At 59.9% G+C, this 12945-nt stretch overlaps 1 protein-coding gene across 2 annotated transcripts; it reads right to left on the bottom strand.

Annotated features, from left to right (window-relative positions):
- Window positions 1–1595: 1595 nt before the first annotated feature.
- Window positions 1596–11472, bottom strand: LOC124101183 (uncharacterized). Of its 2 annotated transcripts, XM_058583291.1 has the most exons (3): window positions 3985–11472; window positions 3771–3892; window positions 1596–3628 (listed from the first exon to the last, which is right to left on the bottom strand). In XM_058583291.1, exon 1 carries the CDS (start codon window positions 6154–6156, stop codon window positions 5206–5208), a length of 951 nt encoding a protein of 316 aa, XP_058439274.1. In that variant the 5' UTR covers window positions 6157–11472; the 3' UTR covers window positions 1596–3628; window positions 3771–3892; window positions 3985–5205. The 2 variants fall into 2 exon arrangements, with proteins under 2 accessions (XP_058439274.1, XP_058439273.1); XM_058583290.1 differs by having other exon boundaries at window positions 3771–11472.
- Between the last annotated feature and the right edge of the window lie 1473 nt (window positions 11473–12945).

The following is a 12945-nucleotide window of genomic DNA, read 5'->3' as shown; positions in this document are numbered from 1 at the left end:
GAGCTGCTGGGGAGCAGCCACACGAGGAGGACACTAGGAAGGATGTGGTCCTGGGACACCAGAAAGCACCCTGGGGACATCCGACTCTGGAGTGCTGTATGACTTGACTGTCCTCTGTGACCTTTGGCCCACAGACAGAACACGGAACACTCTGGTGACAGGTATCAGAGCAGCAGATGGGTTGGCTCATGTGGGAGGTAGGGAGATGTCCAGGGCGAAATCCAGCCGAGAACCAAGACCCACACGGGAGGTCGGTCACTTTACAGCTGCCACCATGGCGCTTAAAGCAAGGAATCCACATGATGGATCTAAAAACAGCCTGAAGACTGGTGGACAGAGCTGACACTGAAGGTCAGTCTGAGCAAGCCTTCAAGACGAGTCAGAGGGACACAGGGACAAGCAGAGCAGGGCGGGGGAGGCCCAGGCCAGCTCTTTGGCACCCCATGGCCACCAGATGGCCACAGAAGAGTGCTGGAAGGAGAAGAGCTGTCTGAAGACAGTGGGAGGAGGGGACCTGGCGACCTGAAAATCCACATCCGGAGAGGACTTTCAAAATGAGCGCAAAAATGGCACTGCTTTCAAAAAACCAAAGCAGAACAGATGTCCTCCCAGTGGACACGCTCTCAGGGATGGTGGAGGACACCCTCCAGCTGGAGAGAGTCGGTCCCGGCACAAGGTCGCAGTGCGGAAGGAAGGGAGCCAGGGTGAGGGACCAGCCAGCAGCCGAGGACGGTGACCGTGGGCAGCAGGGACAGCAGCATGGTGCTCCCCCGGGAGAGGTGGCCGCCCCAGGCCAGGCCAGTGGTGTGTGCCGGGGCCAGCAGAACCTGGGGCCAAGCGCCTGCCCGGACGCTGAAAGGAGAGGAGAGGAGGAGGCCGGGAGAGCGCTGCCCGAGGCCCTCTGACCCGCCTTGCCAGGCCCAGGGGAGGCGCCCACAAGGCCATGCTGGGGCAGGAGGGCCTGGCTCTGTGCTCTCCAGGCGCCTCCTTGGCTGGGAGCACCAGGGGAGCTGGGGTGGCAGACCTGCAGGTGCCGCGGCTGGGGACTGTCCCCACGGGTTTCCCCGAGCCCTCAGAGCATCTGGCTGCCCCCCACGGGCATGGCTTTGGGTGGGGTGAATGCTCTCCACAAGGTGTGGGTGCCCTTGCCGTCTCCAGCACCACGAAGAAGACACGAGGCGCGTTCCCATGTCCATAAGATGAACTGGCTCAAAATCCACTGACTGATGCCCCAGGAAAAGACAGCGCAGATGAGACAAAGGGACGAACCAAGGACACCAGATCCACTAGACTAGATGCCCCCTCGGCAGGGACGGGGCACAGCAAGTGAGGCTGGTGACACTCCAGTCCCGCAGAAGATCCAGGTGGAGACGTTATGGCTTTCCTCTGGTAAATCTCAATCTGTGGGGAAAATCTTTTGAGGGAACACCTATTTTTAATTGGATAAATTTACACTCTGTACCAGGAAGGAATTAAGTTGAGAAGCCTCACAATTTTGCAGGAACTAAATATGGTGAGAAATTCAAAAGAACCATAAATAGATATGATTTATTTGACAAGTTTTATCTTATATTTGCCAAAGCAATGTACTCTGAATGAAGGCATGAAGATAGTATCTATGGAAACATTTGGCCTGGAATGTTTACACATTTCTATATGAAAAAATAGAATTCAGATCACCCTCCGTTGAGCAGCAGCTGCTGAGCTCGTGATACCTCAGCATCAGTAGAATACTTTCTAAACATAGCCCCGCGAGCAGAAGAGTCAGTGGAGGTGTCCGCGAGTTTGAACTTACTGAAGACAAAATGAAAATCGAAAAAAGACGAATTTGGTAAGAGAAAGATGAAGTTTAAAAAAGATGACTTTATGAAAAGAGACTAAACAGCAAATTAAAATACAGCATATGGGCATGCGTCTGGCGGGGCTGCGGCCCTCCTCGTAGTTAGAACATGTAAAGACGTCTGCGTCGCTGGCTTCCATGAACGTGGATGCAAGTTATTTTTAACAAGAACTTTATTTTTGAAACTCACTTATTAATGGGCCTGCTTTATAGATCCAGCAATATAATCAAACGTTGGCCAATTAACCGTTTGTCCCACAAGTTGACAAGTTTTCCTCCTTCTCAGAACCATCCTCGGTTGAACAGTGAGTCATGTGAGGTGGCAGGAAACCCTGCAGCCAGTGCCGGGGACAGCAGGGGAGTCCCCAGGTGAGGCTGTCCCAAGCACAGGGCACAGCACGGGGGGAGCAGCTGGGAGCTATCTGGGCGAGGTGGGGGTCTGCTCCAGCAGCAGACCTGGGAAAGACCTGATGGGAAGGAGGTTGCTGACCTGCCGCTCCAAGGGGTCTGGGCACACCTGGCACAGCGTGGGTGGCCAGGCAGCGTGGCAAGCGCCACCGAGTGGTGCGGGCACCAGGGAATCGCCAGGAAGCAGCAGCTGACGACGACTTGTTCTCCAGCCATGTGACATCTCTGCATTCTCAAACCGGGGCCTTGTGGAATCCACGCAGAGGCCAGCTGGAGGCAGAGGTCCTGACAAGAACCCATGAGTCCAAAGACCAAAGCGCGTCTCACACAGCCACCTGCTCCCACCACACCCTTGGCAAACCGTCTGAGGCAAACGTCAGGATCAAAATGCCCAGGGACTTGGTTCTCCAGGTGCAAACACGAGAAGCCAGTGAGATATTTATGTTAAGTCTGACTTTTAATCAAGGGCGATGGCAGGCCATCCTGTTCTCCTGCCTCTCTCTCTGCCCGTCTAATGACCACCCCAAGCATTAGGAAAGGAGCAGACTCCATTCCCATGCGCAACACGGTCAGCTGGCCTGGGCCTCCTCTACGTCAGCAGAACCCCGTTGTTCAGATAAGCCAAGGAAATGGTGCATAAGACAGGAGTCAACGCGAAGGCCACGTCTGTGCCCTGTTACCAGCTGTCCGACCGTGCCTCGGTGCTGGGCTCTGCGCTGCCCTGTCCCTCAGTTTGGATCTTTCTTCGTCCCTGTCTGGGCCGTTTGGAGCTGGGGTACTGCTGGCTGAACAGGACACTGCCTGAGGACTGCTTCAGGCGAAGCCAAGGCTCCGGGTTGGACTCTCTTCCCTGGATGAGGAGCCTTTGGGGTGGGGATGGTCAGCCTTGTGTAGCTGGAGCACCTCCGGCCCAGGCCTGCGGCTGAACGTCTGCTGTCCCAGCCCCCGGGAGGGTGCGGCCTCCGTGCTTCTCAGCGGGATGTCCTGCTCAGCTCCGTCTGGGCCAAGCAGCCTCGTCTTTCCCCTGGTGTCCCTTCTGCCCAGGGTCCTGGATCCAGCTCTCAGCTGCCCTCTGCTGCCCTAACCAGTGTGAGAGGCATTTCTCCGGGCCTTTGGCAATGGCTCTGGCAGCAGTGGGTAAAGCCGTGTCCTTCCAGGGAGCCGAGTCTCCCCCCCACCCTCTAATGCTTGTCTTGACACACGTGACAGAGAAAAATGAACTTATATCTTCTTCCTTTTCCCCCAAACTAGCAGATGCGCCGGTCAGAGGCGAATGCCTGCAGGCTGTTAGACCAGCCGCCTTCCGTGCTGGGGGTGTGAGGGGCAGTCCCTGGCCTTTCCCTGGGGCAGCTTCCGGAGCATCAGGAAGGGAGGACGCTTCTGAAACCGGAAGAGCAGGTTTAGATGGTGTCTAAGTCTAACCTTGTCTAGTTACAAGACCCAACGGAGCCAAGAGCAAAAGAATCCCATGCTGATCCACTTAAAGGGGTGCGCGGCTTGTTGCTACCTCTGGGGCAGCTACCTGGCCTCCGTGGAGCCTCGAGTCGGGCCTTCGATCCTCAGAGGTCCTTCTGAAATGCTGGGTGCCTTCACCTTGCCCATTCTGCAGGTGACCCAGAGCTGCAATGTGGGCTGAGCCGAGACCTAGGACAGCGAGAGCTCAGGTGGCCTTTCTCCTCTGTTCCTGCCGAGGAGGAACCGGAAGAACCCACCTGCACCAACAGCCGGAGACTCACGCGGCCCAGGCTCCTTCCTCTCTCCCCCTCCACTGCACTGTGAGGAGGAGCACAGAGAGGCACAGCAGACACCCAGCCAGGAGACAACACACAGCGGGAATCCACAGATGGAAGGAGACTTCAGGAATGTCCCCACTCAGCCTGCCAGGCTTGTCTGGATTCCAATTCAAACAAAATGTAAAAAGAATAAATTGACATTCATGAGACAATTGAAAACCTGAAGCCAGACTTGACGGTTATACTGAGGATTTTTGACGTAACCTCAAAATCCATTATCATGTCTAAAAATACGAGTCTTTATTTTTAGAAATACAAGGAACATTTGCAGATTGCATGATGGTTTCTGGAGAATATGGAGCAGGGAACGTGTGAGGGGTCTGGGTGGGGAGAGAGGCCGGCCTGGGCTGGGCCTGAGCCGGGTGTCAGGCATGGGAGGTGGGTCACGGCGTGGTAGGACCACGCTTGCCTCTGCTCTAGGGAAGTCCCTTCTGTCCCAGCTCCCTGGTGACCAGGAGCTGGCTCCTGTGATTCAGACAGTCAGGCCCTCTTCCAAAGGAGCCTCGGCAGTGGACGGGCCCCCGGTGCCTCCGAGGCCAGGCAGAGACGATGACCATTCACACGCCTCACCTCACCCGTCCGGCACCTTGAAGACGGGCTGGTCTGACAGCCTTGCGGACGACTGTGGCACCCCAGACCAAGCACAGAGATTGGTCTTGGGAGGAGCAGGGCAGGAAACCTCAGTTCTTGCTCGAAGGGTGCTCCCAGGGGGGCCTGGTACCAACTCTGGCCCGCAGGGTGGAAGAGGTGTCCTGGCCGGACCCCGCGCTCCCCAGCCTCCAGCACGGAGGGTCCTTAGCACCCGTCTCCTCCTTCAGGAAATGGAGCTAACATCCTGGCCACCTTCCTCCCCAAAGTGACCAGGGTCAGAGGGCAAAGTCCAGGCTGCCTCTGGTCTTTGGGAAACTACAAAGCAAAGCATCCCCACAGTCGGCGCGATGCCAAGGCTTGTCCTTACACGGTGACAGTCACTACCGAGGGAGCTCACAGCCTGGGTGGGCGTGAAACAAGCAGGAGGAAATGGGGTCCCTTTCACAGTGGTCCCAACAGTCCACCGAGAGAGAGGTTTCTGGTCCCCCCCACCAGCCTTCTCTACCCACCACCCACCAACCTCAAGCAGACTGGTTGAGGAGAGAGGTGCTCAGCCCTCAGCTCTGACCCTATTTACAAGCCAGGGCCACCAGACATGGTGGTCAGTGGAGGGCCCTCCCCGTCCCGCCCCACCTGGGCCAGCCCTGGCTCTGCCCAGAGGAAATGCTCAGGGAAAGGCCTTGGAGCCTGGGGCTGTGGCCTGGGGCTGTGGCCAGTGGCCTGCCAGAGGACCTCTGTCATCCATGGGGAGAGCCCCAAGATGGGAGGGTAGCTCACTCTCCTGACTCTGAGAGGAAGGCTTTGGGCTGGGGTCTGGGAGTGAGACCCACAGCCCCACTCCACTGTGCTGGCCGCACCCCCTGTGGTGAGCCCCCTGTGTCTCCACCCAGGCAGGGGCATCGGGAGGAGAGGGTGAGCCCTGTGGAGGCTCCGAGACCTTCCCTTCCTCTGCAAGAGTCCCTTCAAGTGACTGGGGGGCAATCCCTCCCTCCTGGTGAGTGGCTGAGGGGTGGGGACGCGCCCTGCCCGGGGCTGGGGGCAGATCAACAGAGGGAGGATCGGGCCTGGGTAGGCCACACGCTTCCCCAGGTGGCTCTGCAGCCAGGGACCTGAGGGCCATGGAGCAGCTGCCCACCTGGGGAAGCGCCCGTCTGCAGGACAACCGCATGGCTGGTGGGAGCCCCGGCAGAGCGCGCCCTGGGAGCGTCTCCGCGTGTTTATATATAGGAGCCAGAACCTATGGTCACTGCTCCCCGCGGAGACGGCAGTTTTTAGAAAGCATCTGTTCTGTGTTCTCAATAAAATCCAGGGGACTTGGAGACGAAGGGGAGATGGGGAAGTGACAGACGGAGATGAAAGTGGAACTGGCTGGGAGGAGGAGGGAGGGCCCCGGGGAGGAGGCTCCGAGCAGGAGGCGCAGGCTGTCCCCGCTCCACCCTGCAGAAGGGCAGCCGGCAGGAAGACCCCCGAAACCCTGTAGGAAGACCCCAGGTGGAGAGGAAGGCGGCAAGGAAGACAGGTCATCCATGGAGCCCGAGGACCGTCCCTCCTGAGATGATATCTGACCAGATGGAGTCCAGGTGGCTGGTGCAAGGTCCCTGAGCTGCAGCAAGACCAGAGGCCGTCTGTCAACCAGGCCTGTGGTCCCGGGAGCCCTGACCGTCCACAGGTGCTGTGCACTCTCCTCCAGAGGCTGGGGAGGCTGGGAGGCCACACGTGGCCACCAGCTCCAGCCCACGAGGAGAGGGCCCCTCTGGGCGCAGGGTCCTGTCTGTGTTAAGGACACATGGAGGAGAAAGACCCAGGGTTTCTTTACCCACCTCCACCCCCGCCCCGCGGCGTCTCACCCACGCGTGGCGCACTCCAAGCTGGGGCTCCCATCCTCCAGTGGAGGGGGACGCTGGATGGGACCCGCCAGCCCCAAGGTCCCCGCCAGCCACCTGCCTGCCCTCCCTGTCTCCCAGCCTGTCCCCACTCTGGGGCGGCAGGCAGATGGAGCCCGTGCCTTTTCCTGTCACTGGTTGCTCTTCTCTGCTTCTGCTACTCGTCCCCCATGACCCCAGCGAGGACACCTTGTCCGCCAGCCCTTCCTGACCTCAGCTGGCCCTTTCCCACCGAGGCTGGGTCCCACAGTCTGAGGCCGAGGGGGTGGTGGGGCAGAGGTGCTGTGCTCTCCCTGGCCTCCGGGCCCGGCACCTGCTCTTCTCTCCCAAGCGCTCAGTGACTTCACTCAGTCCCACAGGGCTGGTGGCTCTTCTCAGCACGGTACTTGGGACTGTGCCTCCTGGCACACCTTCCCTCCACTCCTGCGTGTGGGCCAAGGCCCCAGGGAGGAACAGTCCCGGGTCTCGGCAGCCCCACATCATCACAAATCCTCAACAGGCGTCAGCCCTTCCTCACAGGTGCCATCCTCTCCAGGTGCCCGAGGATGGGCCGGCCTGTTCTGCAGTCCCCACTCTGTCTGCGTCCCCTTCTCTCTTTGTCACAGTCCCCGTGAAACCAGCCATGGTTCTGGGACACGGTGGCCCACACTTCTGGCACGACAAAGCACAGGGGCTGTGGGAAGAGGCTGGGGAGGGATGTTCTGGCATCAAGGGGCTCAAAGCAGAAAGAACCCAGTTGTCGTGCTTTCCCCCTGGGGACGCGTGTGCTGGCCAGCGGAGCCCAGAGCAGCCGGGGCGCACTAGCTTCAGGTGTGGGAAGCGCAGCTGGCTCCGGGCCAGTCTCCAACAGATGCCAGGAACGTGGCCAGTGCAGCATCCACCACCAGGCCCATGACCCTCAGCTGCCGCCTGACCACACCAGCACTGCCCTCCCCTGACAGTCAGCCCTGGACGGGGACCCTGTAGCTCCCGGTGACCTGTGGGGCAGCTGAGTGCCTCTGTGCCAGCAGTCATTGTTCTCCCCAGGACACAGAGGGACAAGGACGCCTGGCCAGCAAGTAGCAGCCCTCAGTGCTGGGTTTGCTGGACGCCCCCGAGTGGGTGTGGAGATGAGCAGAAGGGGCCATGTCCCCCTGGAGAGCAGGCAGGCTCTGACAACCGCCAGGGTTGGTGCCTGGGCCTCTCTGCAGCCTGGCACTGGGGACACACCCCTTCCAGGTGTCTGGGGCCCTCTGAGCCTCTCTGAGTGAAGGGCAGAGCCCCTCAACATTCTCACACTCCTGGGGACCAGAGGGCCCAGGCCAGAGCCAGACTTGTGGTCACTTCAGCACTGCCCGCACTGGGCCTCCAGCCCTGAGCACACCCCCCTCCTCTGAGCCTCAGTTTCCCTCCCCGTAAAGCAAAAGGCCGGAGTCCTCCCGCAGCTGCTCACCTGCCACTCCTGATTCTAGAATCAAGGAAACTTGAGGGCAGGTGGAGGCTGGACTGCACTGTGAAGAGGCGGGCAGCAAAGCACATGGCCTGTCCAGTTGGCAGGGTACTGCCCTCGGGGAAGCTCCTGAGCTGCCTTGGATGAGGGGAGGTGAGGGGCACGGCCACCGTGAGTGTGCTCAGTGAGAGGGGCTGGCGGGCTCTGGCTGGGTGGCACCATCGTCCCCCCTGAAGGACCTTTAGGGATAAGTGAGAAACATACGGCTCACCTTCTAGGTCACGACCACGGCTGAGTGTTCCTGGTGGGGCCTCGGGGGCTGTCACCAAGCCTGTGTTCATGGCCCGGGTCTTGGAAGTCCCTGTGGGTCTCACCTGCAGTGCCCCTTGCTGGCTTCTTGAGGTGCCTCCTTGATGCCACTGGTGCTGCCTGTTAAGCCAGCTCCCCGGGCACAGTAGCTCTGGGTGACCTGTGGGTCAGCCCCAGAGCGCTGCTCAGTGGCCTTTATTTTATTGCCCTCTGTGCTTCTGCTTAATGAGGCCGCGGCCACCTTGCTGGACCCCGACAGCAGCAGGGCCTGGATGGGGGCCTGTGTGCAGCCAGCAGGACAAAGGCTCCTCTGTAACCCGCCCCCAGAGGGTTTCTGGAAGTCGCTGAGCCACTCTTCATCTTGGGTTTCTTGACCAGTTTCAGAGACGGGCTGAGCCCTGAATACCTGTGGTGGGCGACAGACATGACCAGGCCCCTCTGCCCTCTGAGGGTGAAGATGGAGAGGCAGTGACACAGCCTTTGAGGTGCCCAGAGCCAAGGCAGCGGCCTCTGAGGGCATGCTCCTCACTCACTTTGCCGCCACCACTCAAGTGCCCTTTCCACAGGGTCAGAGGGCCCGGGCAGCACAGGCAGGCCCGACGCTGGCCGAGCTGTGTGCAGGAGGGTGGCGCTGCACTCAGCCCTGGGCATCTCACGCCCCTGCCAGCCAGGTAGGGGCTGCACCAAGGGGGACAGAGGAAGGGCCAGTGTTTCCAAGTCAGATTGGCCCCCTGGATCTCGCCTGGCCAACAGGGAAGGGATAAAGCAGAGGAGCGTAAGGGAGCAAGGCAGATTCCTATTCCCCACGAGGAAGCAGCGCCCAAGCCCACCCGGCCCCCGGGAGGCTTGGTGTCCTGAGGAATGAGGGAGACTCTGGGTGCTTCTGAAGACCCTGGGACGATGCCGGCCGTGAAGGGCTCTGAGAGCCAGGTACAGGGAAGGGCCGGTCATCCCAAGAGTGGCTGATGGCGCATCACAAGCAGGCGCTGTTAAACCCCTCCGTGATGCACGGACGCTCCGGGCTCCTTCCAGCACGGTCAGCGCAGCCGGGTCGAGCCTGCCGCACGCAGCGCCGTGATGGTCCTGGAAACGGACTCTTCCTTTTTTATAGAAGTGTTTTGTGTCCCATGTGAAAAACAAAGCACACGACCCAGGAAAGAGAAAAAGTAATGTTCCCTCCTTCCATCTGGGAACTGGGGACTGGCCCCACCAGTCAGAAGTGGCAGCAGGCCAGGGTAGGCTCGGGGACAGAGGAAGCAGACGCTGTTTCACATATATGCACATTTTCCTGAAATCAGCTTTTCCCCGTTGACAGTGTATTATAGAAATAGTTCAGTGTGAAAAATAAGACGTGCTCATAGCTGCTCTGGATTACTGTGTGATCTTTCAATATATGGATCAGGTTTACACAGCTGATCCTCACCAAGGAGTATTTAGAGATTTTGTTGTGTTTGCCTTACAATTAAGGAAACTGTAAATAAGGACTCTTTGCTTTGTTTTGTAGTCATAGAATCCTTTGTTCTAATATGGGAGGCTCTGCTGACCATGCAGAATAACTCCCGCAGCCTCTGGGTCTTTTAAATCTTTGTAGTATTTCTGATCCCAAAAGGTGATTTTAAGAATTTTGTTGCTATATTTGCATTTACTTCACATGACTCCTGGCTGTTTTATTCCTCTCTGTCTATACCTGTGGAGTCTGTGAGTCCCTCCCGCTCTCCTTCCCTGAGGTCTTTATAAACACCCTGTGCCTCAAAGGTGGAGCACTTCCCCAGGTTTCCGTTGGCTTCCCATTCTGGTGGGAGGGTTTGGCTTTTGTTTTTTAATAGCAACGTACACTTCCACACGGTCCCCCCACCCTGCTTTCCACCAGTGCTGGAGTCCTGGAGTGGGTCACACAGACAAAGAGGCCTCCCTGCAAGTCGGTTCCAGAACACCGGCTGCAGCTTCTACTGGATTCTTGGTCCCAGAGCACTTCCTGCAGAAGGAAGGCCCTCTTTCCCCTTGGCCCCTGTGGTCCAGCCCTGCAGGCACCACAGCTCTCAACCACTCCGCTGCCCCTGAGAGGCCCCTCCCTGGACATGGCTCATTGTCTGGAATTTTTCTTTCTGAGGAGTTTGGGTTTCACTTTCCACTAAGGGATGTGAAAATTGGGAGTTTTTACAATGATCATTATATTATCTTGTCACTCGAAGAATATCAATGCAGAAGTAAATAATTTGGGATGCAGATCCCGGAACCCTCCCTCCAACCAGCCCAGAAGCCTCGCCCCTCCCCCCCAGGAGTCCTGCAGTCAGTGGATGCCAGGGGACCCTCCCCAAGGGTCTTTCTGGTTTGCACCGTAAGCTGGAACTCAAGCCCCGCTCTGGTCACACTTGGCGTATCTGCTGCGCGCCTCTCCCTCGCTGCCCTTCCAAATCTGCCGTCCCAGGACCCCTCCTGAGGGGCTGCAGCCAAGGCCCGAAGGCCTTGTCCTCCGGTCACCTGGCCTCGGGTGAGTGGGGCAAACATACCTGAGCACAGTCGGCAGTGGGAGGGCTTCAGGCTCCACAGGGCCCTGGCTGACTGGGTGTCGGAGGGCCCTCCTCAAGGCCAGGCCTGGGGTGCTTCCCTGACACCTGCAGTGGACTGGCCTGACGTTCCTGTCCCAGGCACCTTGTTGAAAGGGGGATTCTCACCCCAGCATCCTCGTGGGGCCTGGGGGTCTGCATTCTGACGTCTACTGATGCCGGGGACCTCACACTTCCACGAGAGGGGCCTGGGTTCGAGTTTCCGGAGTGCCAGGCTGGTCCCAGTCCAACTGCCCTCTGGCTCCTTGGCTCCATCTGTCCCCTCTCTCCCAGGCCCATGGCACTGTGTTCTGTCGGGCTGTGCTCCTGCTGCAGGGCTTGCACTGTGGCTCAGGCCGCGGCAGGGAGTGGGCACCTGGCTCCCAGCTCCGGCCCCAAGTGCCTGCCGATCCCAGCTGGTGCTGCAGGATGGCCTCAGAGCTGGGGGACCCTCCTCAGAACAGCCCTGAGAGCCTAGTGCAGGCAAGAGGGTGTGGACAAGCTTGGCCCAGCCTGGGATTCCCATCAGAAGACCCCTTGAGCTGCTAACGGCTCTGCAGCCTGATCTGCCTCCCCCAGGTGCCCTGGGCCTGACTGTGCAGCAGACACCAGCTGGCCGTCTCTCCACTTCTCTCTGGTCAGCAAGACAAAGCTTCCCAGAGGGAAGCGCAGTGATTTGTCCCCAAGTCCCTGGAGCTGGCGAGGCAGGAAGTGCTCCTCGCGGCTGGGCGGGCAGCCAGGAGGCCACTGCCCTGCCCATCTCCCTCTGTCCCCAGCAGGGAGCCCAGGCCTCCTTTCCCACCACCACCCTCCCCATCCCAGTGCCTTGCACACACCAAGGGGCAACCTGGTCCATGGAAGGCCTCGGGAACCCTTTTCTGGGCCTCTGGGTAGACAGCCATGGCTCACACCTTTGGAGGGACGCAGACGCCTCTGGGGAGCGATAAGGGAAAGACTGAAGTCCAGCTCCTCTGCCCAGAGCCAGGGCTCAGCAGGATCGGCAGCTCTAGGTGCCGAGGCATCTCAGCTGTGGGGAGAGGGGGAAAGCTGCTGCTGCACAGGCAGGGCGTCCCCCTCGCTGGCCACGGCACCTGCTCTGGTCACAGTGGGCTGTGAGGGCCTGTCCCCCGGGCTGGAGGCGTGGCCACCTGACAGTGGTGGTGTGTGCTCCCTCCCCTCCGACTGGGTTCTGTGGGCCCAGTCCTTCTGTTGGAGTGGTCTAGCCTTGGCTGCTGGCCCTCCCCCCACCCCACAACTGAAACGTCCCTGGCCTAGGCAGGGTCCACGGCACCGCCCTGGAGGAAGCCCCGTCCACCCCTCTGTCCCCAGCGCCAGCACGGCATTCAAAGCTCCGCTCAAGGCTCCCCCACCAAGGAAATCACAGAGATCCGAAGTGTGGGGTGCGGCTTGTGTGCCCTGCGGCCTGGGCTGAGGGCTGAGCGGCCTCTGTGAGCTCAAGTGGCTGCCAGCTGCCCCGGGTGGGCGCAGTGGCCTCCCAGCCCTGCTCTTCCCTCCGCCCCAGATGGGGTCTTCCCTCTGTTGCAGTAGCGTGGCCACAGTGGCTGTCGGCAAGTCTGCAGCGTGGCCCCAGGGGCCTGCGTGTGGGTGTCCTCTGCCTGCCCCGCCTGGTCCACACAAGGGCGGAGGCTGCTTTGGCAGGCCCTGCCCTTGGAGCTGTTGTGCTGACGGTCAGGTTCAGGAAGCCGGGCAAGCAGATGTGTTTACTCTGAGTGTGAAACAGGTGTGACAGGCGGAGTCGGGGGCTCCCCTGAGCACTTGAGAGGAAAGGGGTCCTGGAGGCACCGAGCGCTTCCGCTGCCACCACCAGTGCTCCGTCCACAGTGGCCACCGGCCTCCAGGCAGGCCACACTGGCAAGTCCACGGACCACCAAGAGGACTCCAGTGCACACAGACGCCTCGCACACACCAGTGCTTACAGGCCTGGAGGGAGGGACCGGGGTTCCTCTGAGCACACAGCCAGGCGGGCTCCCTTGTGCCGCCCCCACTGGGTCCCACTCAAAGAGGGCGGGGCCTCCCGCGAGCCTGAGCAGGTTGGGAGCTGCTCCTTCAGAGGTCTCCTGCCCACGCACAGGTCCACCTGCCACCAGGGCCCCCGGCTTCCTCCTGTGCCCCTCCACACCGGGTC

This window comes from Marmota monax, unplaced genomic scaffold (genome assembly GCF_021218885.2).
Source record: "Marmota monax isolate L192 unplaced genomic scaffold, Marmota_monax_Labrador192_F-V1.1 WCK01_AAM20220418_F8-fsc00230, whole genome shotgun sequence".
In the NCBI taxonomy this organism is placed as follows: Eukaryota; Metazoa; Chordata; class Mammalia; order Rodentia; family Sciuridae; genus Marmota; species Marmota monax.
This window is presented reverse-complemented; position numbering and strand designations above follow the sequence as displayed.